Source organism: Aedes aegypti, chromosome 1 (genome assembly GCF_002204515.2).
Source record: "Aedes aegypti strain LVP_AGWG chromosome 1, AaegL5.0 Primary Assembly, whole genome shotgun sequence".
Classification (NCBI taxonomy): Eukaryota; Metazoa; Arthropoda; class Insecta; order Diptera; family Culicidae; genus Aedes; species Aedes aegypti.
Window position 1 is genome coordinate 267,598,133 of NC_035107.1, and position 27,009 is coordinate 267,625,141.

At 42.2% G+C, this 27,009-nt stretch overlaps 1 protein-coding gene across 1 annotated transcript; it reads left to right on the forward strand.

Moving 5' to 3' along the window:
• The first annotated feature begins 9,809 nt into the window (after window positions 1-9,809).
• On the forward strand, window positions 9,810-23,864 carry LOC5568908 (integrator complex subunit 5). The gene is made up of 5 exons (XM_021837733.1): window positions 9,810-10,182; window positions 10,282-10,888; window positions 14,884-15,641; window positions 22,189-23,220; window positions 23,289-23,864. Exons 1-5 carry the CDS (start codon window positions 9,973-9,975, stop codon window positions 23,727-23,729), a joined length of 3,048 nt encoding a protein of 1,015 aa, XP_021693425.1. The 5' UTR covers window positions 9,810-9,972; the 3' UTR covers window positions 23,730-23,864.
• Window positions 23,865-27,009: the final 3,145 nt, after the last annotated feature.

Here is a 27,009-nt window from a genome sequence, read left to right on the forward strand (position 1 = left end):
CCACTACATCAAGGAAATTTAAGAAAAACGCATCAGAAAAACGCAACAAACCATTTGAGAAACTTTTGAATTGGACAACCATTTGTTCTGCATTTGGTTAGTCCAACAAATGACCATTTTCGGATCCCCAGAATGTCTCAAATTTACGATAAAGTGGCCAATCTTAACATCTGTGTCAAGCTTATGGGAACGCATTTTAGTGAACTATTATGTTTGATCTCTACTTTTAGAGAATTGAAACAGTTTAGTATCCAACGAATCTATAGCCGGTTCTTCAGGGTACTAAGTCCGAATGGTCACATCCGGTACTTTCTTTGCACCGTTTAAAATTGTTGATTTATAATATTGAATATCACATCTTAAGGTGGAACATCTCGGAATCTAAAGATGACCGTCACAATGGCTGACTTGTGCCCCTACTCACGTTTTCAGAAGCACTAAACTAGAGAAATAGTCCGCAATCGTTTGTGATCTGCGTATTTTAAGCTTTCTGCTGCTGCACATAGCCAAAATAAAAAGTGCACTATTGTTGGATGCTTTTTCGCGAGATTTGTGCTTTTGAAGTTTAAGTGCAATCCTAGAAGATGATTCCAAACTGTTTCAACTTAAGGTGAAGATGAATCGAAGCCAAACCTCAAATTTTCAAGAGCACAAATCTGAAGAACCAAACACCCGTTTAAGCTGTAAACTTATTCTATTGATCACTAGCTGGTTTTGCTGTTCTTGCCGTAATGCTGTTACATTGTGTTTCACCCTTAAGGCTGTGAACCGTTTCACCGATTCGTTAAACTTTTAGTTAAAATTGGACAGTTCGATAGTTATTTCCCCTCCGGTTAAAAATTACCCTGCTCTGGAGCATGGTTAAACTTGACGTGACAAACGAGTACAAGAGAAAGCAAAGCCTGCTCTCCTTTACTATCCTTCTAGCCCCATGCTTGACGATAGGAATGACCTGGGAGGGAGGCACCGATACTAAACACGAAATTTGATATAATTTTTTTTCCAAACTGCAAGATAACTCTAGTTTGCTAACGACAATCAAGGCAGGCTTGGTGAAAATTGCTAGTTTTCATTTGTTGTGTACCTTCGATCTTTCTGGACAAACATTGAAAAAGGGCCACAGCTTTCTATGCGTTTAATTTTTAGTTTTACTGAAAACAGTAAAAAGAGCCTCATTCTAATACGTTATGTTCAATTAAAATAAACGGTGGTCTCGTGACGTTACTTTTGAATGTGCATGAATTGAATCTGATTCGATTTTTGTTACTTTTGATGAAATGCAAAAATATGCTTTGGCTAATTACGCGCTAATATCATGTTTGTCCATTGTTTAAGATCCGGGCTCACAGTGACAGTTCGTGACAGCAAAATCTCGGCTCACTGTGACGTAGAGAAATTTTGTATTGGTTTCTCCCTCCCAGGGAATGACACATGTTTTTATTGAAAACCGTTGTTTACACGTGGGAATAGCCTACCTTGTTGTGTATACCGTGGGTTCGTCGAACTTGCGTTACATATAGCAACCGTTGAAAGCTGTGTAGTATGAAAGGAAACCAATTATTGCTGTTTGCGTATGACGTGCAAATCCAGTTTAACTGAGCTTCAAATGCGGTAACACAAAGTAACCAAAGGATACTTAGCAACCATGATGCATATTACCGCCAACTTAGCGAAAAAAATTAAATTTTGACTTCGCCTTCCTTGTTGAAAATCTTACCGCATTTGGTGTTCCCGCATTTGATATTTGCATTTCAAACGCACACAGCAATATTAATTCGTCTTGGTCAGATTGATAATGAAACCAATGGTATTGGAAGAGAATTTCTCCAAAGGCTCCTCCAGAGACATCTCTGTGGTAATGGATTCATAACTCTATATTATATTGGCAGTTTATTGATGTATTAAAGCTATAACCAAGGAACATTTAAAATTTGAACTTACATTAATGATATCAATAATCACCATTTTAAAAATAGGACCTTTTCAATAGTTACGCTCTTGGCTGCGTTCGGTTGGGCATCACGCTAGGTAAAGGCTTCAGCGGGAGAGTCGATTAAATCTGTGTATACATTGGGTTGGAAGAAGCCGTCTCTTTCACTCGGTGAAGAACAGAACGAGAGAGTGTGTGCGCGAGAAACACAGAGCCGATAGATCGTTGCACGCTTGACCTAACCTCGAAACTCCATATAAAAAAAATGTCAAGAATTCCAGCAGTGAATGTCAACTCCATATAAAAAAAAATCTAAACAAGACAGAGAAGGAGAATTTTCCGTGACGTCACCATGCACTCTTCTATCGAAAGCCTGACTATGCATCGATCACCGGAAAAAAATTTAGTCAGTCAATCGGTTATAGTTAAGAGCAACGGACGTGTTGCGACGGTCCGGTAGAGGATGCTTAACATCCTTTACAGGATACGACAATCTCCAGGGTCTTTTTTAACATTCCTCCAATGATTTTACCAGAAGTTAATTCAAGATAATCTTCACAGTGATCAATACAACGATTTCGCCAGAGATTCCTTCACGGAGAACTTTTGTTCGCAACCAGATGTTTTAGACCGTATCTGATAGGACTATAGGAATACCTTCAACAATTCCTCAGAAATACACATTTGTTCTATGTATGGAAATTTCAATGCGACGGTAGTCAGACATCAAAGATAGTTTGACATCTTCGCCTGACATTCGAGTGTTTTTTAGTTAGATTTTTTTTTCAACCAGCGAACATCCAACCATCGAGTATTTCCATGTAGTGGACACCCAACGAGCGAATCTGCACTGTAGTGACATTTTGAGAAACACACATAGTGGTTTCTGCGCTCGTGTACATACACTTTACATGTCACCAACACTACTTGAAGAGTGCTGGTTGAAAATATAAACAAAGATCAGCTGTTTCCAGCAAAATCAAATGGCAGTATTTTCAACCAGCAAATTTGCGCATGTGTTCGTGACACCACTCGGCGAGAGCTCAATTGGTTGCTACGACTATCAGTCATGGAACTGACGTGCTTGTTCGAACTGTGTAATATATGGGTGTTGGGAGGACAACCCTATCCCAATAACGGACGCAACCGAAACAACCACCAAGGCTCTTACGCTGACAGCCGTCAGCTTATGACAGATGTTATGGGAAGTTTCGGCATTCGTCATTCCATTGTTGGCCACCATCATCATCAATTACAATTGTGATCGGCGGCTCGCGTGCATACAAGTTTTTAATTCGTTATACTTTTTAGTAATAAGGCCGCACGGGACGTCATTATAATCATCCTATCCATTTGAAGAAGCAGATCTCAAGTACCACTCAATATAGGGATGTGAAAAATTTATCACTATATTCTATATATGTGGTGCACAATCGATTAAATTTTCAGCTTCATCGGTTCACTAAAACTCGAGATTTGCTTCGGCAAAGTTTTGATGATAATTGTTAGAGTGAGACAAAAGATAGGGAAAATAACACGGTCTCCCGTGTCCCCATAAAGTTATATTTTAAACCGTAGTTACGAATTCGTGTACAACAAGGAAAGCGGTAACACATTCGACGCATGGTTCTCTCGCTATAGTGATCTTTTTGATCGAGACGCGTCCAAGTTGGATGACGCCGTGAAAGTGCGTTTACTTCTACGCAAGCTCAGCCCACCGGATCACGAGCGTTATAACAGTTTTATCTTGCTGAAAACTACTCGGGAATTCACTTTCACCGAGACTGTTGAAAAGCTAAAGGCGCTCTTCGGTGCCACCATTTCCATCTTTCGGCGACGCTATAACTGTCTACAAACAACCAAAGAAGACAGTGAAGATTATCTCGCCTATTCATGCAAGGTGAATAAATCATGCGTCGATTTCAAGTTGTCAGAGTTGACCGAAGAACAATTCAAGTGTTTGACGTTTGTTTGTGGACTCAAATCGAAGCAAGATGCAGACATCCGAATGCGGCTTATCAACAAACTGAATGAAGCAGAGGATCTCACTCTCCAACAAGTGGTTGAACAGTGCAACAGCCTGGTGAACCTCGAACAGGACACCATGCTTGTGGAGAATCCGTCGACAGTGAATTTTGTAACCCGCAACAAGCGAAACAAGCCATACCGGTCTAACAGCAACAGCCCTTCTTGAGATCAACCTAAACCCCCTGCTGGTCCTGTGGCGGGATGCATTTCTGCAAGGATTGTCGGTTCCGCGATCACAAGTGTCGTGACTGCGGGAAACAGGGCCACAAAGAAGGGTACTGCTCTTGTTTCTCATCGAAGTACTCATCCAGCGCACCTAGTTCGAAAAAGCCAAGTACGAAGAACAAGAAAAATCAGCGGAAACAGTCGACGAAAACAGTGACAGTCCGAAACATCAGCCAGGGGCGGAAGTTCATCAACGTCATGCTTAATGGTGTTCCTCTCCGGCTGCAACTGGACACGGGATCCGATGTGTCGATCATTTCTCACCGTTCGTGGATCAAGCTTGGTCGACCGCAAACGAAAACTGCAACGTGTCAAGCAAGAACAGCGTCCGGAGAGCCTCTGGATCTTGTCTCGGAGTTGAAGTGTGGCATCACCCTAAACAACGTCACGAAACAGGGTAAGTGCTACGTTGCCGCTCCTAACGTCCAGCTTGACATTTTGGGGATTGATCTCATGGATATGTTTGGATTGTGGAACCAATCAATAACGTCGTTCTGCAACCAAGTGACCATTGAGGAAACCCAAGAAGTTGCCGATCTTCGTGCTCAGTTTCCAAACGTGTTCACCACAAAATTGGGCCTTTACAGCAAAACTCCTGTCCAGTTGGTGCTGAAGGAAACTCCAAAACCGGTGTTTCGACCCAAACGACCGGTTGCGTACAGCATGGAGATCGTGGTGGAGGAGGAACTTCATCGGTTGGAGAGTTTGGGAATTCTGAAAAAGGTCAACTTCTCCGACTGGGCGGCCCCAATAGTTGTCGTCCGTAAACCGAATGGGGCGGTTCGGATATGCGCCGATTCCTCAACAGGCCTGAATTCTGCGTTAGAACCAAGCTGCTATCCTCTTCCATTACCCCAGGATATTTTCACGAAGATGGCCAATTGTCGGTATTTCAGCCACATTGATTTAGCCGACGCTTATCTCCAGGTTCCTGTCGACGAGGCAAGTCAGCAGCTTCTGACCATTAACACCCTCAAAGGCCTATATCAGTTCACCAGACTATCACCCTGTGTGAAATCGGCCCCGGGGGCCTTTCAACAAATAATGGACACAATGCTCGCTGGACTCAAGTTCACTGTTGGTTATTTAGATGACGTTCTGGTCGGAGGACGCACCAAAGCAGAACATCAACAAAATCTCCAAAAAGTTCTCGCTCGCTTAGGGTTCATTCATTTATTTCATAACGCAGAAATTGGCCATTTTGGGTACCCACCCAACCCCTTGTAACGCTTTTTGTATGAATGTTATTCAATTTTTGTATGGGCCGTAACATCACTAGGACACCCACCCATCCCCTCTAGCGTTATGAAATTTGTGAATGGGCCCTTACAGGAAATTGGCTTCACGGTGCGCATTGAAAAATGTACCTTCAGTATGCGTCAAGTGAAGTATCTGGGCCAAGTTTTGAATGGAGACGGCATCAAACCTGATTTAGGTGCAATTAATTACTATGGGAAGTATGTTAAGGAGATGCGCACTCTTCGACAACCGATGGACGAGCTCTTGAAGGTAGACACCAAATTCGATTGGTCGCCCGCCTGCCAGAAGTCATTCAACCGTTTCCGAGAGCTACTTAAATCGCCATTATTGCTCACCCATTACAACCCATCAGTGGACATCATTGATTCAGCAGATGTTTCATCCGTCGGCTGGGAGCCCGCATTGCGCATAGATTCCCTGACGGATCTGTGAAAGCCATCTACCATGTGTCCCGTAGCTTGACTGCTGCTGAAACAAATTACAGCCAAGTAGAGAAAGAAGGCCTGGCACTAGTGTTCGCCGTGACTCGGTTCCACCGGATGTTGTTCGGTAGGAAATTTACCCTGGAAACCGATCACAAGCCGTTATTACAAATTTTCGGTTCGGAAAAGGGCATTCCCACCTACACAGCCAACAGGCTCCAGCGGTGGGCCCTTACGCTTCTTCTCTACGACTTCGAAATTTGCTATGTCTCCACCGACAGCTTCGGTCACGCGGACGTACTATCAAGACTAATCAATAGCCACGTGCGGCCCGAAGAAGAATGTTATTGCCTCTCTAGAGTTGGAACACAGCGTTCGAACGACCATCAATGAATCAATGCAAGCTTTCCCTCTTTCGTCCAAGGTCATTCAAGGGGCAACCAAAAGAGACGACTGCTTATTTCGAGCCATACGGTACGTCAATGAAGGTTGGCCATCGAATAAAAAAAATTAGCTGATCCAGCTATCGAGCAATTTTATTTACGTCGTGAATGTCTTTCCATTGTTGCTGGATGCCTCATGTACCTATGGTGAAAGACTAGTCATCCCATCAGTCTGTCGCAAGAAAGTGCTCGATCAACTGCACAAGGGGCACCCTGGCGTCGAACGTATGCGGTCCGTATCTCGTCAGTATGTTTATTGGCCGAATATAGACGACGATGTGTCCAAGTTTGTCCGTTCCTGCAACGAGTGCACAAGCGTAGCCAAGACGGATCGAAAAACGAACCTGGGATCCTGGCCCAAACCAGCAAAGCCGTGGCAGCGTCTGCATTTGGATTTCACCGGATGGGAGCTACTTTTTGATTCTGGTCGATTCCTTCACAAAGTGGCCGGAAGTAGTTCGAACGATGGACATCACTATAGCAACAACCTTGCGAATTCTCCGTGGAATCTTTGCAAGATACGGACAGCCGGAAACGTTAATTACCGATAACGAAACTCAGCTAACCAGTGACAAGTTCGAAGCATACTGCGCAGCAAATGGAATCATCCACCTCAAAACTGCTCCATATCACCCGCAGTCCAATGGACTTGCAGAGCGGTTTGTCGATACATTTAAAAGGACCCTCAAAAAAAATCATCGCCGGGGGGGAAGCCCTCGACGAAGCCATCGATAGTTTTCTGCTTTGCTACAGATCAACTCCTTGTCGCAGTGCTCTGGATGGAAAATCTCCTGGTGAATTACTGTACGGTAGGCCGATACGAACATCTTTGGAACTGCTCCGGCCACCAACACCGTACAATGAGTCAACATATGAACAAGAGAAGCAGTTCAATCGGAAGCATGGAACGAAAGCTCGCGACTACCATCCTCACGATTTCGTCTGGACTAAAGTCTACTCAGCAAAGGGCTCATTCATTTATTTCATAACGCAAAAATTGACCATTTTGGACACCCACCCACCCCCTTGTAACGCTTTTTGTATGAACATTATTGAGTTTTTGTATGGGCCATAACATCCTTAGGACACCCACCCACCCCCTCTAGCGTTATGAAATTTGTGAATGGGCCCAAACACGTGGACTTGGCAGCCTGGAAGAGTGATCGAGCGTATCGGTAGCGTCATGTACAATGTTTGGCTAACATCGAAGCAGAATCTAATACGATCCCACTGTAATCAAATGCGGTCGCGCTATGAGTCTGAAGGCAGCGCGCGAAACATCAGTGCACCAGCAAACACCCAAGTTCCGCTCTCAATAACCCTGGACAGTTGGGGTCTTCGAAGTACCATAACGTACACCGAAGATGAAAGCAGTCAGCCTAAACCGCTGCCGGCTGCGCTACTTGATAATCTGCAACCGATTCAACGTCGTCAACGAACTCCCCAAAGCAACACACAGCAACTAGTGATCCTTTATAGAGAGATAAGCGGAAGTAAAATGGAATGATTTGACAACAGACCAGCAGTGCTGATTTTGCACGGCGTCGAGAATAATATTGTAACACGGACATGACTTCCTCATTGCTATAAAGTGTATTTTGTTTCGCTATAGATCTTTGAGCTACATATCAAAACTAATAAACAGCCGAAAAAATCAAAAACTAAAAATTGCATTGACAAAAATTCAAAAAAGTAAAACATTTCATTTTTTTGCTTCATGCAAAATTACTTTTACCGGAATAATTTCAAGCGGATTACATTACTCCTCAAGAAAAGTTCAAAACAAACATAACGCATGTTCGTTTGGCTCACACTTTGACAGCTCTCGCTGCTCGATTGGCTCACACTTTGACAGAAATGTCAGCTTCCGCGAATCTCTCTTATAAAGGATTTCTAACAGCAACCACCGATTCCTACTCGACAGTCTTCAAGAATCCGAAGGCGGCCTGTGAGGTACGAACCGTACAGCCTTTATTAACAGGGGAGGTGTTGGGAGGACAACCCTATCCCAATAACGGACGCAACCGAAACAACCACCAAGGCTTTTACCACAGACAAACAGACGTAACACTTAGAACAAATCTCGATCAAATTCATAGTCACGAGGACATGTACGCCCAATACTAAAATCGGTGTGTTTGGCCGACGCGCCAACAGATGGCGGTAGTGAGCAAACGTCAAACACGAACAAAAACGATGCGAGCGCTGCGGGTGGCGGATTGGCCACCTACCATATTTTCGAATCAACCGTTAAAAAGGTAGTCGATGGACAACGATGGGAGTGTGACGTCTGTTTGTCTGTGCTTTTACGCTGAAAGCCGTCAGCTTGTGACAGATGTTATGGGAAGTTTTGGCATTCGTCATTCCATTGTTGGCCACCATTATCATCAATAGGGTCCTAAAGGCCTGTCCCGATTTTAATGCCAAACGCTTAAGTTTAGGCTAAAAACACATGTTTACTCAATTTTTCAATGTTTTTCTTTTGTTTAAGTCCAAAAAACATTTTTTTAGATTTTGGCACATTCCTTGGCTTCAACTTAAATTTTGGGTGTATTTTGCTTTCCGTGTCCCTTCCAAAATTTCAGATAGGAACAACCCCGGTGTAAAAACTAAAAGCCCTGTGGTGTTTTTGTCGATTAAGCGAACGTCAAACAAGATCAAAAGTGTCAAGGTTCATTTATGGACCCAATTTTTAAATTAAAGTTTAAATATGATGTAGCCGTTATTTGAGCGGGAAAAATTGCTAAAATAGTTGCAGCAATATGCTCTTTCGTGTCATCAAATAAAAACAAGATTTCATTAAACATTTTAGGACCCAATTACAATTGCGATTGGCGGCTCGCGTGCATACACGTTTTTAACTCGTTTTACTTTTAGTAATAAAGTTATATTTTAAACCGTAGTTACGAGTCGCGTCCCTAGCCATATCACGTATCGCAACAATGGGCTAACAGTTTGTAAGTTCGTACTTACAGAACCTCGAACAGTTCGCGCGAATAGTGAACGATGTTGTTTGAACGAACATTCGTGCATTGCGCGCGTAGTGTAATCCAAACAACCCAATTCAACTGTGTCGATTTTTTTGAACGTGCTAAATATCTGAGCGCACCAAATGGGGCTCTGCACAAAAATCATCCGCTCTCTTTCACTCTTACATAAAGTTTGTAAACAACAAGGCCAGTAAAAGTCAAAATCCCATTCAGAATCAAAACAATGCAGAGCCCCATAGAGCACCCCTCGTCAAACTTGTTCTCCTAAGGGCTTGTTCAAATATTACGTAGCGCAACAGGGGTAGGGAAGGGGTCTGACATAGTGTTACAATTCATACAAAAATTTAAAAATTTCCATACTAAAGCTGTTACGTAGGGTAGGGAGGGGGTCGGGAGGGGGTTGCGTTACGTAATATTTGAATGAACCCTAAATCCGTGCCCCTTCTTTCCGTTGGCGCCTTTTGCAAAACAAGCGAGCAAAAGAAACGTGCGGATAAATTTGTATGTAAACGTCAAATCGCCACACACGCAAAAACGCTTACGCGGAGAAAACCGATCCATTCGCATGTAAACAAGGGACATAATTTTCACAATTTCCCTTAGTTTTCCCCGGAATTTCCACTGTTAGACGGGCGGAAACACGATAACCGGTGGAGCCGAAAACGCTGGTAACGATGATCAAACAACCGGTCCTCGCGGAGCTGCAGTATTTCGTGACGAGCGTTTCGCACCTTTACAAGGGCATTCCGCTCAAAGATTCGAGCGCCCTGGTCAAGTGCAGTTTGCACCTGCTGGAGGATTTACCGTCGACGCGGGATGCTGTTTTCGAGTACTTCTCGCTGGTGTTCAACGGGGCCGTCAAGCTGTATCTGATCAATGTCGAGGTAAGGATTGGTTACTTTGGGATGCCAATATGATCGCAAGGCACCGACAACGAAACTTTTTTTTGGCACGGACAAGTATTTTTTTTTTTTAATTTTCAGAAGAACAATCAAGATGCATCCCAAGACGACGACGCAATCCAGGAAATACATGAGACGTTGGAACGGTTGGTCACGAACGGGCCTCCGGCTTGGTCGCCGCTCATCTCTTCGTGGTGCCTGCGTTTGCTGGGTGAGATCTGTGACAAGAACAGCAGAAGGCGCCAGCTAGACATCCGGACGTCGTGCAATCTGTGGCTGGGTTGCAATGCCATCCGTTGCCTGGTGGGCCTGACGGCGCTCTGTTTCAGCAAGTTGGACGAGCAAGAAGTGGACGCTTGCATCACGGGCCTTTTGAACACCTTTGCTCAGTATTCGCCACACTTTGATTGGGTTGTGGCCCGGCTGGGAGGATGCTTCCCATCGAAAGTCATCTCCAAGATGCTTTACTGTGGCTTGAAGCGCTTCACCGGCGAGTACGATCAGGTGGACTCCGAGGTGGAAGTTTTGAGCTATCTGGCCGCAGCGAACGAGAAGGATTTGCGCCAGTCGCTGAAGGAAATCTGCGAGAAGGAAACGATGAACAAATTGGTCGTGCCGTACCTGCTACATCTGTCCAAGCATTCGGACGTTTTGGCTCAGGCTTTGGCAATGGTGTTCCTGGAAAATTGTGAGTATTTGTATTTAATTTGTACTTGTAGCTATCAAATTATCCAGGGTATCGATAACCGGAAAAAAAAATTGAAAGTCAGGGAATGCCGGGGAATTATTTACATTTTTGACTTGTAAATCGGGGAGCACCTAAGAGTTCAGGGAATAAAATATCCATGTGTTCCAAAATCCAAAAGAGTCGTTCCAATATTAATCAGATGAAAATAGTTGATATAATTTCAACTGAACATTTACCTTATTTAGTTAGATATTTGAAAGTTAATCACAAAGCTCTTTCAGCAATAGGTTGCAATATTTTGATTTTATTTTTAAATACTCTGTTTGACCTAATGCCGTTTGGCATAACGGTCGTTTGGTATAATTGTGTAAAACGTTGAATTTGATCAAATTCCATCCATTAAGCAAAAATTTGTTTTTAAACTGCTCGCGATCGAACATTCCTTTGTCAGTTATTGATAATACATACTATTAATCTTCATGTTTAAAAATAAATCAATATCAAATAAAGCTATGTTTTTAAGAATTGCTCCATACATAACATCTGGGCCATTACGTCCGGGATTCCTCCGGGGATTTACTACTGGGATTCCTCCAGGACTCTCTCCTGGGATTTCTCCAAGAATTCATCCTGAGACTTCTCCAAAAAATTCTCCTGAGATTCCTCTAGGAATTCCATGGATACTTCTAGGAGCTTCTTCAGAAATTCCTACAGGAAATCTACCTAGGATTCCTCCACTAATCAATCCTTCAAGAATCCTGGGATTCCTCCAAGAATTCCTCCTAGGATTCCTACAGGAATCCCTCATCGATTTTTCTCCAGAGATTCCTCCAGTAATTCCTACATTAATTCCTGTAGGGATTCCTCAACGGTTTTCTCGAGCGATTCCTCCAGCAATTTCTCCAGAGATTTCTTGTAAAGAGTGACTAGCTTCAGATGGGCAGTAGACACACTCCATTTCTTGTTTTTGAATAAGATCTTTTGTAAAGTGGAACTTTGTTGCAATGTGCTTCATTTTCCTCTTTAGTTTCTCTCCTTCTATAATTTTCAGACAACTTTGGTTATCTTCATTAATGACTACTCTCTGTCCATCATTCAGCTCTTGCAGTGGGAGTTTCAACCATACAGCTTCCTGTGCCGCCTCAGCTAATGCGATAAACTCTGCCTCCGCTGTTGATAAAGCTACACAAGTTTGTTTGCGGCATGCCCAGCTTACCGTTCCTCCATTCACCTTGAACGCGAACCCACTATGCGATTTCCGGTCATCTCGATTTTCTGCCCAGTCTGCATCCGAATAACCGATGATGGTCTCCCTTTTTTTGCTCAGTCGAAGTCGATAGTTGATTGTCCCCTTGAGATACCGTACTACACGTTTAAGCTCGTTCCAATCCTCTTGCGTTGGACGATTTGTTTTCCTGCTCAGGATGGATACAGCTGTCGAAATGTCGGGCCTAGTATTCACAGCTATGTACAAAACTTTCCCGATCAACTTCTGGTATTCGCTGTTGCTTGCTAAAGGGGTTCCGTCGCTTACGTTCTTGACATATCCGGGATCCAAGGGAGTCTTCGAAACTTTGGCATCTATCAAACCGCTTGTTTTGATCACCTCTCGAATGTACTTTCGCTGACTCAAGAAGTAATCACCATGACGATCCTTTTCGACTTCCATTCCAAGGTTATATCGGATATGATGTGAAATGATTTCTTCAGGCTTATGACAAGTGCTTCGATCATCTTCGGATCTTCGCTCACCACAACCAGGTCGTCAACATAAACAAGCACGTAACACCATCGGTCTTTGAGCTGCTTCCGGTACAAGCACGGATCGGATAGACATCGCTGAAATTGCTGCCGTTCTAGTTCTTCGTGTAGTCTCTGATTCCACGCTCTAGCCGCTTGCTTCAGACCATACAAGCTCCGACGTAACCGACACACCTTGTTTTCGCTTCCCTTCTGTTCAAATCCACATGGCTGTCGCATATATATCTCCTCCTCAAGTTCGCCATACAGAAATCCGGTCTTGATATCATATTGCTTCACAGTCATGTTTTTCTTCGCAGCGACTGCCATTAGCGTCCGAAAAGTGGTTTGCTGTCCCACTGGAGCAAATACTTCGTCGTAGCCTGCTCCGTATTGTTGGCTATATCCTTGGGCAACTAAGCGGGCCTTGAATCGTACAATCTCACCGTTGATGTGTCGCTTGATTTTGTACATCCACTTGCTTCCTACAGCCTTCCGTCCTGGAGGGAGATCAACCAACGTCCATGTTTTATTGGTGTGAATCGACTCCATTTCGTATTTGGATCGTATAAACGGTAGCCTTTCGTCTCCTCCTCAAATCCGGTCAATACACACGGTCTTGATTTCGGATCCCACTTCCGTCGCTTTTGTTTGGGCACTTGCACCATAGCCTTCATTCCAAATACCCTGACATGGGAGATATCGGGCTTCCTTCCGCTCCAGACCTCTTCTGGAGTCAATCCATGACCGCGAGTGGGAGAGCGGTTAACGAGGTACACCGCCGCTGCCGTTGCCTCCGCCCAGAACGATTTTGGAAGGTTAGCTTCAAATAACATACAGCGTGCCCGCTCAGCAATCGTCCTAATTGCACGCTCCGCCAGACCATTTTGTTCCGGCGTATAATCGTTGGTGGTTTGATGTCGTATTCCCATCTGTCTCAAGAAGCTTTGAAATCCTTTATTCATATACTCCTTACCATTATCGGTCCTCAAGATCTTGATCTTCTGACCGCTCTGACGCTCCGCCTGAGCGTGGAATTCCTTGAACCGAGCAAGGATCTCTTCTTCAGATTTGGTCTTCAAAAAAAACACGAACATCCGGCGGGATCGATCATCAATAAAGGACACATAACAACGGCTTCCTGACGGTGATGGTACCTCCATTGGTCCCGCTACGTCCGAATGGATCACTTCTAGTAGCTCTTCTGCTCTTGATCTGCTCTTGCTGAATGGAATTCGTGTCTGCTTCCCCATTGGACACACGGTACAATCACCATGGTTCTCATTTGAAATTCGCATTCCACACGCCACACCGTCAGCCAGTTTCTTCACACTGTTGTAGTTAAGTCGCCCCATCCGCTTATGCCAAGTGTCTAGCGATGCACAAGCGGAGCTCAACATTACTTTACCAGCTGCTTCCGACTGCGCCAGCTTGAACAAGTCACTCTCGATTATTCCGGTTGCCACTAGCTTACCTTCCATGTTGAAGATTTCACATCCGCTCGATTGGAACGCCACCTTGTAGCCTTTTTTGACAATCTCAACCACCGACAGAAGAACAGACAGATCCGGAATGTACTGCACGTTATGAACTGAAATTCCGTCGTCACTATCCTGACATACTGGATGAAGGGTAGCAGTACCAAACGCTTCGATTTTCATCGTTTCCTTGTTCGCAGCTACAACGATTCCGTTTTCACGACGCACGTCTTTCAGCAGCTCCAGGTCCCGGGTCATGTGTCTGGTTGCACCCGAGTCCAAATGCCACTGGTTCTTGCCCTGACGATTCTTCGAGGAACTTCTGAAGTAATTCCGTGTTTAGTTCCTGGAGGAATGTCTTAAATAATCTGTGCCAATGCGATTATTATTAGTTCTCAAACCAACTCTACATAATAAATTAGAGCTCCCTGAATCCGAATATAAGTTTATGGATGTTTGTCAATACTGCACTGTACTTGATTTTGGAATTTTACAACATTTTCAAAGAAATGATCATTCCCAAACGCCAAAAACTTCACGAAACACATTTCGGCAATAAATACGACAAACAACGTTCATTCACTACAAGTTGCATTGATATTTGTGCTTTATTAGGAAGAAATAAAATTGAGTGACACGATGATCAATTTCACCCTTCTGATCAATTTGACCAGAATTTACGGTACTGACTTTGAACATTTTGTATGGTTCTTCATGTTTCCCTGAACTCCCCCATAAGATATCAAGTCTCAAAGACTAATTAATTCTTTATTGCAGATACGGACAGTCATCTCCAACTCATCAAAACCCAAAGCAAATTTTGGCCGAACAACTACAGCACGACCAACGTGATTCACATCATCACCGGATTGCTCCTTAAAATCAAAAAAGCCTCCATCGAAGTACTGCTGACTCTACCTCGCATTGCGGAAAAGTTTTCCTGGTGTCAGGAACTGCTAGAAATGCTTTTTGTCGAGCTGGAAGCAATCGTCCTCGAAAAGCGGACCTGCCCTCTCCTAGAGGATGCCGTCAAGGACACCTCCAAAGAGTTGCTGTGGCAATCGTGCCTCAGTGACTGTGCGCTTCTACAGCAAAGTGCCGTTCGCTTGATACTGCTGGCTAGTCTGAAATCGTCCTACTTTCTCCATCAATCGATCGCCCACCTGCTGGCCGAATCTTCGGGAACCTCCACAAACGCCAGCAAACCTCACCTGAACGGTCTGGTACGATTGCTCGGAGGCCCACACGGTTCACCCGAACTGCCTCGGATCAAGCCCGGGTTCGAAATTGCTCTGGAAAAGATGCTGCTGACTCCGGGTCGGAGTCGCGATAATTGGAACATTCTGAGGAATTTGGTGGAGATCGTCAAGCTGGAGCGGGATTCGTTCAATGTACACCTGAAGAAGACAAACTGTGTACAAATGTTGCAGGAGCTGCTCGTGAGATTGATGGCCATCTGGGAGATGTTGATGAATCAGGAGAAGATCCCGTTGCCGCAGCAACCGAGGGACACTATGGCGTCGGAGGAAGTAAAGGTAAATTTCTATGCATTTTTGATTCATTTGAATTTTTTGGCACATAACGATTTTATTTGCAATTGAAGGTCGATTTTTGATCAAATATCTTACATGCCTTTTTAACGACCGAAAAAGATTGGTTTGCCTTATCAGTTCACCCAATAGTCGATCAGACTATTGTAAGACTCTAGTCTTACTTTTAAGCAAGTCCTAATTTACTTCAATCAATGTCTTAGGTACCTAACTAGTTGGACTATGCGGTGAAAATATGTGCTCAGTAAAAAAATGTGAAAGAAAAACTTTAATGTTTTTCTTAAACACACTCTAATTATCCCTCCATAAATTCAGCAATTGCTGCATGGAATTCTCCAAGAATTTCTTTGAGGATTCTCAATTAAATTCCATCAGGGATTGCTTTTATGATTTATCTTAAAATTCCACCCAGGTTTTCTCCTGTAGTTTCTTAGAAGACTCTTCCAATAATTCCATGAGGAGTTCATACTGGAATCTCACCAGGTTTTCTTTCTGAAATTTCATCAGATATTCCGCTTGGAATTCTACAAATAATTCCTCCAGCAATTTTGTCCGAGGATTCCTCCTTCAATTTTACTAAGGATTCCTGCAGAAATTACTCCAAGGCTTCCTGCATTTTTACCTCTAGAGATTTCTCCTGGAATTGCACCAGGGATTCCTCCAAAAATTCTTTCATGAATTGCTCCTGAGCAATTCCTTAGGGATTGCTTCAGGAATTGCTCCAGGGATTCCTTCAACTTTGCTCCAGGGATTCCTCCAGAGATTGCCCCAGGGATTCATCGAGGAATCCCTCTACGGATTCCTCCAGAAATTCCTCAACAATTTCCTCCAGTATTCCATTAGGGATTCCTCCAGGTATTCTTTCAGGGATTCTTACAGGAGTTTCTCCAGAGATTCCTCCATGAATTCCCCTTGGGTTCACCCAGGTATTCCTCCAGATTCATCCGGGAATTCCTTCAGGAATTCCTCCAAGTAATTCCTATAGAGACTCCTCCAGGAGTTCCTCTAGAGATTCCTCCAGGAAATCCTCTATAGATCTCCAAGAATTCCTCTAGGAATTCTTCCAAAAAATCCTCCAGGAAATAATCCAGGGATATCTCCAGGAATTCATACGAGAATTATTCCTGGAATTCCTTCAGGGATTCCTGCAAGAATGCCTTGAAGATTGCCTCCAGTATTTCTTTAGGGATTCCTTCAGGAATTCTTCTACGGATTCCTCCAGGAATTCCTCTAGGGATTCCTCCATGGATTTCTCCAGAAATTCCTTCAGGAATTCCTACATGGAAATATCCAGGATTTCCTCCAGGAATTGTTCCAGGGATTCCTCCGAGAATTCAAGGAAGGAAACACCACACTAGACAACGGACTAGCATGCAACGCCCAGTAGCACAGTCGAAATACGTTTTTGGCGAAAAGTTTTCCGGACTGAAGCGGGAATCGAACCCACACTTCTTGACTTGGTACGGCTAAATGCTTGGTAACACTTACCGCACGGCCACGAAGCCAACATTTGAAATTGAATTGGTCGGGGTTCTGCTAAACCGCACCAAGTGCCATTTTTTCCCTAATTGACTTTTTTACACCAGAGGACTCAAATAATCATTACCTCTCTACCATAAAAATATCAAGTAATTTGAACAGTCCCTTGAAAATCTTAGATCAAAAATTTTCTTTGGATGGACATGAAAAACTGTAATTTTGTTCAGCCAGAGCGAACCATAAACCAACGCACGTCATCAGAGGAAATTCATTTTTCAGATATAAGACTATATTTTTTCAACTTCCTTCTATATTTTTACAATTTATCCATTCCAAGCAACTCACAGAAATAGAGGCCAGTGAAATTGGGCAGCAATTGATTAATTAAAATTAAATATTGCTCCGGTGGCGTTGATCTATTTTCTTTCAAATTTTATCCAGCCACACCGCACTAAGTACTGTTTATCTGAAAATCACATTTAGACATGAAGTAAAGGCATTTACATGCAATAAATACTTGCATTAGCTTGTTATATAATATGTTTATCAAACCACACAGAAGCCGTAATAAAAAAAAACGATTTAATTTAATCTGATACTGTGTGAACAACTCAGGTGGACTTGGTGCGCTTTAGTTGTTCAGAAAATGACATTATCGCCATCAAACCCCGTCAGAAAAACTGCACATTACTTGATTCAAGTTTATCACCATTCCTTCAAGAAGTGAAGATGACCTAGTGGTAGCACACTAGATTACCACTCAGAAGGCAAGAGTTCGAATCCCGATGATGATGGAAATCAAACAACTTTTAGATTCTGTGATTATTTTTATATTGCAGAAAAACGTCAGCAGGTCAATGTACATCTGAAAAGATGGTGATTTCTGGTGAACACTTCACGCATTGAACTGTGAACTTGATCACCAAAGGTGCACCAAACGGGAGCAACTTGGTGCGCTTTGGCAGAGCGAATTCATGGTTTTCTTCGATCATTAGGATCTATGTATGAACACGTGAGAACCTTGATTCAATACATACGAACCCTTCCCATAAACACTTGTGACATGGATTCCAACATGCACGGTGATGGTAAACATCATTTGTCTCCAATTATACTTGTGTTGTTGAAAACTACGAAACACATCCAACCATACCGAACCAAGAACCATGTTTTTCAATTTTTGTTCAGCCAGAGCGAACTGAGTGCTTCATATGTTATAATAAAATCCAACTATATCGATAATTTATAATGATTCACTTGTATATTTAATTTCGGTTTACTTATTGGACACTGTTAATCGCATGAGAGCGAAAAAAAAAATTAAAATTAATCGTCCGCGATAAACTAGTACACGATAAGACTTCAAAGTAAAATATCTCGGAATAAAGTTTTTGGCACTTGGTGCGGTTTAGCAGAACCCCGACCAATTGAAACAGGAATTTCTCTAAAAAATCCTCCATGGATTCCTCCTGGAATTACTCCACGAATTCCTCCAGGAATTTTTTCAAGGAATGCCGCCAGAAGTTCCTTCAGAGTTTCCAACAGAAATTCCTCCATGGATTTCTCCTGGAATTTCTCTTGTGATTCCTTCATTAATTCTCCTTGGGATTCCTCAGGTATTCCTCCAGGTATTCATCCAGGAATTCCTCCGCGAATTTTCTAGAGATTCCTTCAGGAATTCTTCTAGGGATTTCTTCAGCATTTCCTCCAGGGAGTTCTCCAGGAATTCTTCCATGGATTCCTACAGAAAATCCTCCAGAGATTCCTCCAGTAATTTCTCCAGAGATTACTCCATAAGTTCCCCAAGGGATCCCCTATGTATTCATCTAAGAATTAGTCCAGGTATTCCTCTAGGCATTCCTCCAGGAATTCCTCTATTGATTCCACCAGGAATTTCTCTAGGGATTCCTCCATGGATTTCTCCAGGAATTCCTCCGAGAATTCCTCCATGATTTTTTCCAGGGATTCCTCCGAGAATATCTCTAAGAATTTCTCCAGGAATTCTTATACGGATTCCTCCAGGAATTTCTCAAGGGATTATTCCAGAAATTCCTCTAGAGATTCCACCAGGAATTTCTTCAGGAATATCTATAGGCATTCCTTCACGAATTCTTCTCGGGATTTCCACAGGAATTCCTGGAAGAATTTTTCTAGGAATTCCACCAAGGATTCTTGCAGAAATACCTTCAGGACTTTCCCCAGAAATTCTTCCAGGGATTCCCAAGTAACAATGAAAGCTGAACAGCAAGAGTATTTGCTGAATATTGGCTGATCAATGGTGTACAAGGCTGAACACCGTGACAGCTGAACAATAATTTGAAGAAAAGCTTATTAAACCCTCTTATTCAGCAGTATACTCAAAGCTGAATATTGAGTTGAACAAACTATTTTTCATCTACAGTTTTAACTTTTGTTCAGCCAACCTGAATGATATTGATTAGAGGTTATTTGAAGCTTTAACCCTCTAATACCCAAATTTTTGTTTTCGATCTAAATATTATTTTTCGTTATCTAAAATCATTCTAAACACGGTTTGGGCAATGATTTATTTTTCTTCGCAAATTTATGAATTTTGGTTTTTGATTTTTATTATTTTTATTTTTGAACATCCCTATCCTTTTCAATTTTTTCTTGAAGCCTCTTCTGGTTACTGATTTTTGACAATAATAAAAATTTGAGTTTTTACTATACTTTTGAAAATATGAATTTTTCATTTTTTTTCTGGAACATTTTTTATTTCCCGTGTAACTAACGGAAAAACAGATTTGAAATCATTTCAATACCATCAGGCTCTTCTTCTGTGATAGGTTGATCGTAGAAAAATATAAAAGGTACGATTTTTTATAATACACGTTAAATGAATCCCAGGCATTTGTAGGTTATATAAGAATACACTTTTTCAAACAATTTTCAATAATACAAAAAAGTTTCAAAAATCATAAAAAACTTTTCTTATATGCGTGTTATGAGTCAAGGTTTAAGCCAAAAATAAAATCATTTTAATTTCCGAGCTACGAAAAAATACACAAAATTCCAAAGTGTACCCCGTCTAAAGGCGGGGTTGGGTATTGGAGGGTTAATCAAATCAACAGCCATTGTCGAAAAATTGTTCACCTGTATGTTAATAAAAATATACATTCCGAAATATATACCTACATTGGGTCCAATACTAAATTAATTATTATAAAACTGTTTCATCGAACAACAAAGTTTTCACATCCCGAAGCAGACATGCTGTAAACGCACATGGGCCTATCATTTGTCAAAAAAAATCCTGAATCCGGCATCGATGACCTTGTGTAACAACAAGATAGAACACTACACTCGATGACGCAGATTTCTTCGTAGCATTTTTAATTAACTGTACGAAATCGAAATCATTACCAACTTGCGTTGAAAACAATTGAATAGCAGAAATTAAAAATTACCGAGGATTTTATTTTGAAACAAAAATCACAACACACTTTGACAGCTAACTCAAGCGTGTTTGCATAGCGCTGTTATCACTTCTTCAGCCTCAATGCAGCCTTAAAAATAGCCCTTATTCAGACAAAACAATATGTTAGTCCCTTGCTGTTGATGATGTTCACACAGACTCATGTGGAGCAGATGTCAAGGTAAGTGATTATAAATCAGCGATTCCCAGTTCAAATCTCAATGGCACATATCTACTAATCTTCATCTTTAAATTCCAGCACTTTTCTACACTATGTGTTTTGAAACTGTTAGTTGCGTTGATTAAACCCAAAACTATAAACCTGTAAATACTTTTTAATTTTTTTTGGTTAATTTTTGAATAATGGATGAACAAGCGATCGTTAAGCTTTCGAAGGTTGCCATCTGTTCTAAAAATAGAATTATGGTTATTGAAAGAGGCCTGAATAAGCGCATGCTAGACCTTTATTCAGCCTTCTATATAGCTTCAATTAAGCTTAAGGCTGAATAAAATCGCCAGAATTAGATGTTTAATAGCTGAACAACAGTGAATGCAGACTATGAACAGCTTTTGTGCAAACAAAGGCTGAATTGAATTAGCTATAAAAGCGTTTGAGCAGCTTCAAATTGTTACCTGCGTTCTTCCAGGAATTCCTCCGAGAAATTTCTCCGGGAATTCCTTAAGGGATTTCTCCAGGAATTCCTCCATGGATTCTTCTAGACATTTCTCCATTAACTAATCCAAAAAATTCTCCATGGATACCTCTAGGAGACTCTTCAGGGATTTCAACTGGAGCAACTTCGGTAGATTCTTGTGGAAATCCACAAGAAATTTCTCCAGGAATTTTGTCAATGGTTTTCTCAAGGATTCTGCCAAAAAAATCACTTCCGGTGTTCTTTCAGGAATTTTCCTAAGGTTGCTTCATGGAACTTTTCCAAACCTTCCTCCTGAAATCTCTTCAGGTTCTCCAATGATTATTTATGAATTTCTCTTGACATTCCTTCAGGAAGAACTTAAGTTAACTTCTTGTTTTTTAAGTGTTTCTTCAGAGATTACTCCTAGAATATCTTCAGAAATTCGTCGAAGTTTTTTGCATATTCCATGAATTATTACAGGAATGACTTAAGAATTTCTTAGGGAATTGGACTAGGAATTTTTTTAAGGTTTACCTCAGGACTTTTTTTTAGAATTTCCGTCACAACATCCCACAAGAATTCCTTTTGGAAATTCCCTTACAGGGAATCTTCCTGGAATTAGTTACGGAATTTCTCCAATAATTACTTCTGGGATACATAAACTAATACCATTTCATATTCCTCTGATAAATCTTCCGAGCTTCTTCAAAACCTGCCTTCCGGAATTTCTATATAATTTCTTCCAAAGAATTTTTCAAGAGTTTCTCCAAATATCCTGTGCATTTTTTTTATTTTCATTGAGCTCTTCTACATGGTTTACTCAAAATATACTTCTAAGAATTATTTTAAGAGTTTCTTCTAATTGCTGCAATTTTTTTTGGTAATAAAGTATGCTTATAAAAAAAACATTTAACAAAACAAATCCAGTGAGACCGCTCTTGAAAATAACATTTATTTTTTTTTACCAAAACTCATTATACAGACCGAAACAAAAAAAGTGAAGCGCGAAGATGGAGGGACGGAACCGACGGATACTGGTGAAGGTCCAAGCACTGCCATTCACCCGCCTAGCTTTTGCACCCGGGAGCAAATCCACATGCTAGCCAAGCTGATTGACTGCATGGAGCTCAATTCCAAGGCCTGCGTTATGAACATGTCAGAAACTCTGAAACTATCGCAGCTAACCGTACGGTATTTCTTCTTCTGCTTAGAACAGACAGCCAGTGGAGAAAATTTGGCTTCCGAGGACGAAGCGAACCTGTACCGGTGCTATCAGCTACTGTCCAGGCACAGTGCTACAAGGAAAGCGGCCCGAACTGCAGCCTTGAGGGACATTCTCGAGGGTGCTCTATACCTGCACGGGCACTTGTTCGGTTCGCAAATGGAACATGACACGGTGGATTACGGCAAACCCGATGAACTTCTGATAAAGTTGAATCAGAAGCAAGGGGTGGCAATGAACGCCTCTCGAGCAACGGTACTCCATGCGGGCGTCATTGGGCATGGTCCGAAGCAACCGGCTAAAATAGCCGAAGGTCCCCAAACGCACATGCAGGATCGCCTGATCAGCGCCATTGTGGCATGCTGCCAAGATTCCGAGCACCAAAACACAATCGACGGCTTCAGCTACGTTTCCTTGCTTTTGGTGGAACTGGTATCGCCAGATGTAATGTACAACGGTCTTCCCTGGCCGGAGGAAGAGTTCACCAAGGTGACCATGGAACGAGATCTCCAGATTCGAAGAATGTTCCGCAACTGCCCCATCCTGTGGTCCATCCTTGGGCTGATAGCTTGCTATCGACCTGCTCTCTGCTACAGTTCCGTTCTGCTAAGAGCTCTGTGCGCTTCGGTCCTGCACCAGTGGCGATCGAAATCTGCCGAAACGATGAACGGTCACAAAACGGAACTGATGTTTGTGACAACGAAACTGCTGGAATTGTTGGCGCTCGGGCAGTTACTTCCACCTCCACTTAGCTATCTGCACATCGTCCTCCCGTACCTGGATGCTAATGAGGTAAGTAGCGGCGCTAAATTAATATAAGCCTCAAACATTATCGATTCTCACAAAAAACTTTTCCCTAGATCATCTATGTGCTCAAAGAGTGCGTCTGGAACTACATGAAGGATCACGTGCCCTCGCCGGTACTGTTCGTGTGTGACCCTACCGGTTTCCACTGGCGAGATCCGCAAACGTCCCGGCCCCCGCCCCAATACACGAACCCATTGCGGAATACAATGCAAAAGAAACTGCCGAAAATCGGTCACCTGTACCATCAGATGTTCGTAGGACCAGAGCTGCGGAATCCCACCGTTTCGCACGTGACCATGGTGAATGGGTTGGGCGGAGGTGGCCCGGCCCCATTGGGAGTGAACGTTGTCAATGTTGCTGGCGTCGCCTCCAATGGAAATGGAATGGTACTAGCCGCTTTACCGTTGGCTGCCAATGGCAATGGACCAATCGGTATTGTGAACAATGCCGGACCCTTGGCACCGGGTATAATACCGGTCGTCACGCTGGATTAGCTTATGTTGTCATCGTAAGATTGTAGATGTAGTTAGTCAACGATTGATTGATGACGGTAAGTATATGTAGGAAGATTTATACAAACTCCAACTTAAGAGCGATTAACAATGTAAGATTTTTTGGATACATGATTATGCGACGTAGTTATAATTTGTGCCGAAACAGTAGATCTCCTTTAGGGGTCGTCCATTAAGTATGTAGTCAATCTCTTGGGGCGGAGATGAACCAGTCACATCTCCCTAATAAAGTTAATAATAATTGTAGAATGCTTCAATATGGTACAAGGAGACTCTACACAGTTACCAAATTCATTACCAGGGTTATTTGATGGCCCTTCTACCGAAGGAACAACACAGCTGACTCAGCGAAATACAAACCAATAACGTGCCTTTGAAGTCTGTACAAAGTATACATCGCCGGTAATATCGAGAAGGATGCAAGATCGGGTCTACCCCGTTTGGCATAATGCCGTTTGGCATACAGTCGTTTGGCATAATAGCTGTTGAAAGAATAGCTGCGGTGGTCGCCAAAATTACCAAGTTCATCAACACTTTATTGTATTAAAGAGTTACAACTTCTTTTAGTAATTTTACTACTCTTCAACGAACTCGTCCTTAGCATTCCAATTGCTCGGTGAGCAGATTTAACGTTATTTTGGAAAAATGTAAGATGATTACTTTGACTAGTGTACTACAGCCGTTGATGGCTGAGAGCTGACAAGGGAAGGTCACGATGGTGTTACACGGGGTTTTCAACCGGACTATTTTTGTTAGATTCTACATGTCAAAATATGAAAAACCCCAAAGCCTTTCGGGTGATGGACCAGTGGTGTAGCCAGGAGGGGCTCTGAAAGGGGCAATTTTGTACGTATATTCTATTATTAAGCTAATTGGCAATTTGACAAAAATATTTTTTTAGTATCTATTGTGATGGCAGAGAACAGAATTGACATTAATGTATGTTTAAAATGTATTTTCCATGCCATTGGCGTAACTAACATGGACTATGGACACCAAAACAAATTTGGTTTTATTAGAATAGTATACAAATACTAAACCCATCCCGACGGACCTGGTGTAGTGGTTAGAACACTCGCCTCTCACGCCGAGGACCTGGGATCGAATCCCATCCCCGACATAGTCACTTATGACGTAAAAAGTTATAGTGACGACTTCCTTCGGAAGGGAAGTAAAGCCGTTGGTCCCGAGATGAACTAGCCTAGGGCTAAAAATCTCGTTAATAAAGTCAAACCAACCAACCAACCGATTGCGCCTATGGCATGGAAAATACATTTCAAACATACATTAATGTCAATTCTGTTCTCTGCCATCACAATAGATACTAAAAAAATATTTTTGTCAAATTTCCAATTAGCTTAATAATATAATATACGTACAAAATTGCCCCTTTCAGAGCCCCTCCTGGCTACACCACTGGTCCATCACCCGAAAGGCTTTGGGGTTTTTCTTATTTCGGCATGTAGAATCTAACAAAAATGGTCCGGTTGAAAACCCCGTGTAACACCATCGTGACCTTCCCTACGTTCAGTTTAAGATTAACTTTATAGTCTAAGTGGGTAAATTCAAGTAGATCTTATGAAATTCACGTATTACATAATAATAGTTTAAGTTAAACAGTAGATTTAGGATATTTTAGAAAAGCACTTGGTAGATAGTCTGCACGTTTTCTGCAATCATTTACGTTTGACATCGACGTCAAAGGGTGTTGTCATACGGATGGTAGTCCTTTTGGGTAGCACGTTGGCAGACGAAGCACAATGGGCTCGAAGATCGGCGGGCGCGCTTACAATAGCTGTTTGTCATAATGCCATTTGGCATAACGGTCGTTTGGCATAATCGTCATTTGGCATAATAGCCGTTTGGCATAATTGTGGAAAACATTGAATTTGATCAAATTCCTTCCTTTAAGCAAAGGGGTGTGTATAAACTACTCACGATCGTACATTCCGTTGTCAGTTAGTGATAGGACATACTTCTTAATCATCATTTTTCAAGGAAACCAATATCCAATAAAGCTCTTTTGGAATTGCATCATACATGACTTCCGGGGTCATTAAGTCCGGGATATTATGGCGCCTTTTTAACAAAAATACATCCAACGCCTATATTATTCCATGCCATTTGAAAAAAAAGGAACATGTAGTTTTATTACGCATCTTATGGTACGGCATATTACTGTACCACTGCAGTATCTTCCTTTTTCAAATTATGCCAAACGACCATTATGCCAAACGACTGTTATGCCAAACGACTGTTATGCCAAACGACTATTATGCCAAACGACTTTATGCCAAACGACTATTATGCCAAACGACTGTTATGCCAAACGGGGTAGACCCTGCAAGATCATTGCAACACCAACAACGTGATGACTAAGGAGCAGAAATAGTGTCGCAGAAACACGCGCAAGGCTGCGACGGTCAGGTTATCGTGCATTCATTTGGGCTTATTCTACGAGTGGCGTGAGCTGAGAGCACCCGGATTCTTATATCGAAGTGGCAACATGAGGTGAGACTACATTTGATGTGCATGGTGGTCACTTCGTTCATGGCGAGTATTGTCACCTCGCTGTACAAGATTTGTTTTTCTTCAATTCGTTTATTTAAAGGCTCACTCGCCGTACCCAACTTAACAAAGCCCATTTCCACTTCCTAAAGGTTCAGAACCTTCAATACATTTATGCTCGGGTACATTATTTTTTTCACCAGAAAGTGAATCAATTTCCGCATGACCCGTGTTTAGGGAACAGTGATCAGAGCAAGTTTTTTTCGTTGCACCCTCTTTGTTAGCCCGCTTTGATCGCCGTCGCTTGTTTGTTGTTCCATTGTGCTCGATGGATGAGTTCGATGTATTGTCATCATCAGTCCACTCGTCGTCGCTCTTTTGTTTTGCTTCTTCTGGCTCATCTGTTTCAACAAGCGATGAATGTATTTGCTGGTAATTGTTGATCGGTGGGAAGTCATTCAGAGTAAACAGCTCGTGGATGGATTTCGAAGATGTAGATGCTAAAAGTTATTTATCATTAAATGGAGAACTTGAATCCGGACATTTGCTGCCAGTATGGACCTAATCAGTGGCGCAAAGAAGGGGTCAAAACCCCCCCACAGCTGAAAAAATATAAGGCTTATCTTGCATATTTCTGTAGTTCATTAACATTCTACAATTATGGATCAGTAATTTAGGCTCGTATTAACACTCTGAGTTTCAGTGGTTTTAACAGTAACATTCTTATTCTATGGTTTCTTTAAATTCTTAGACC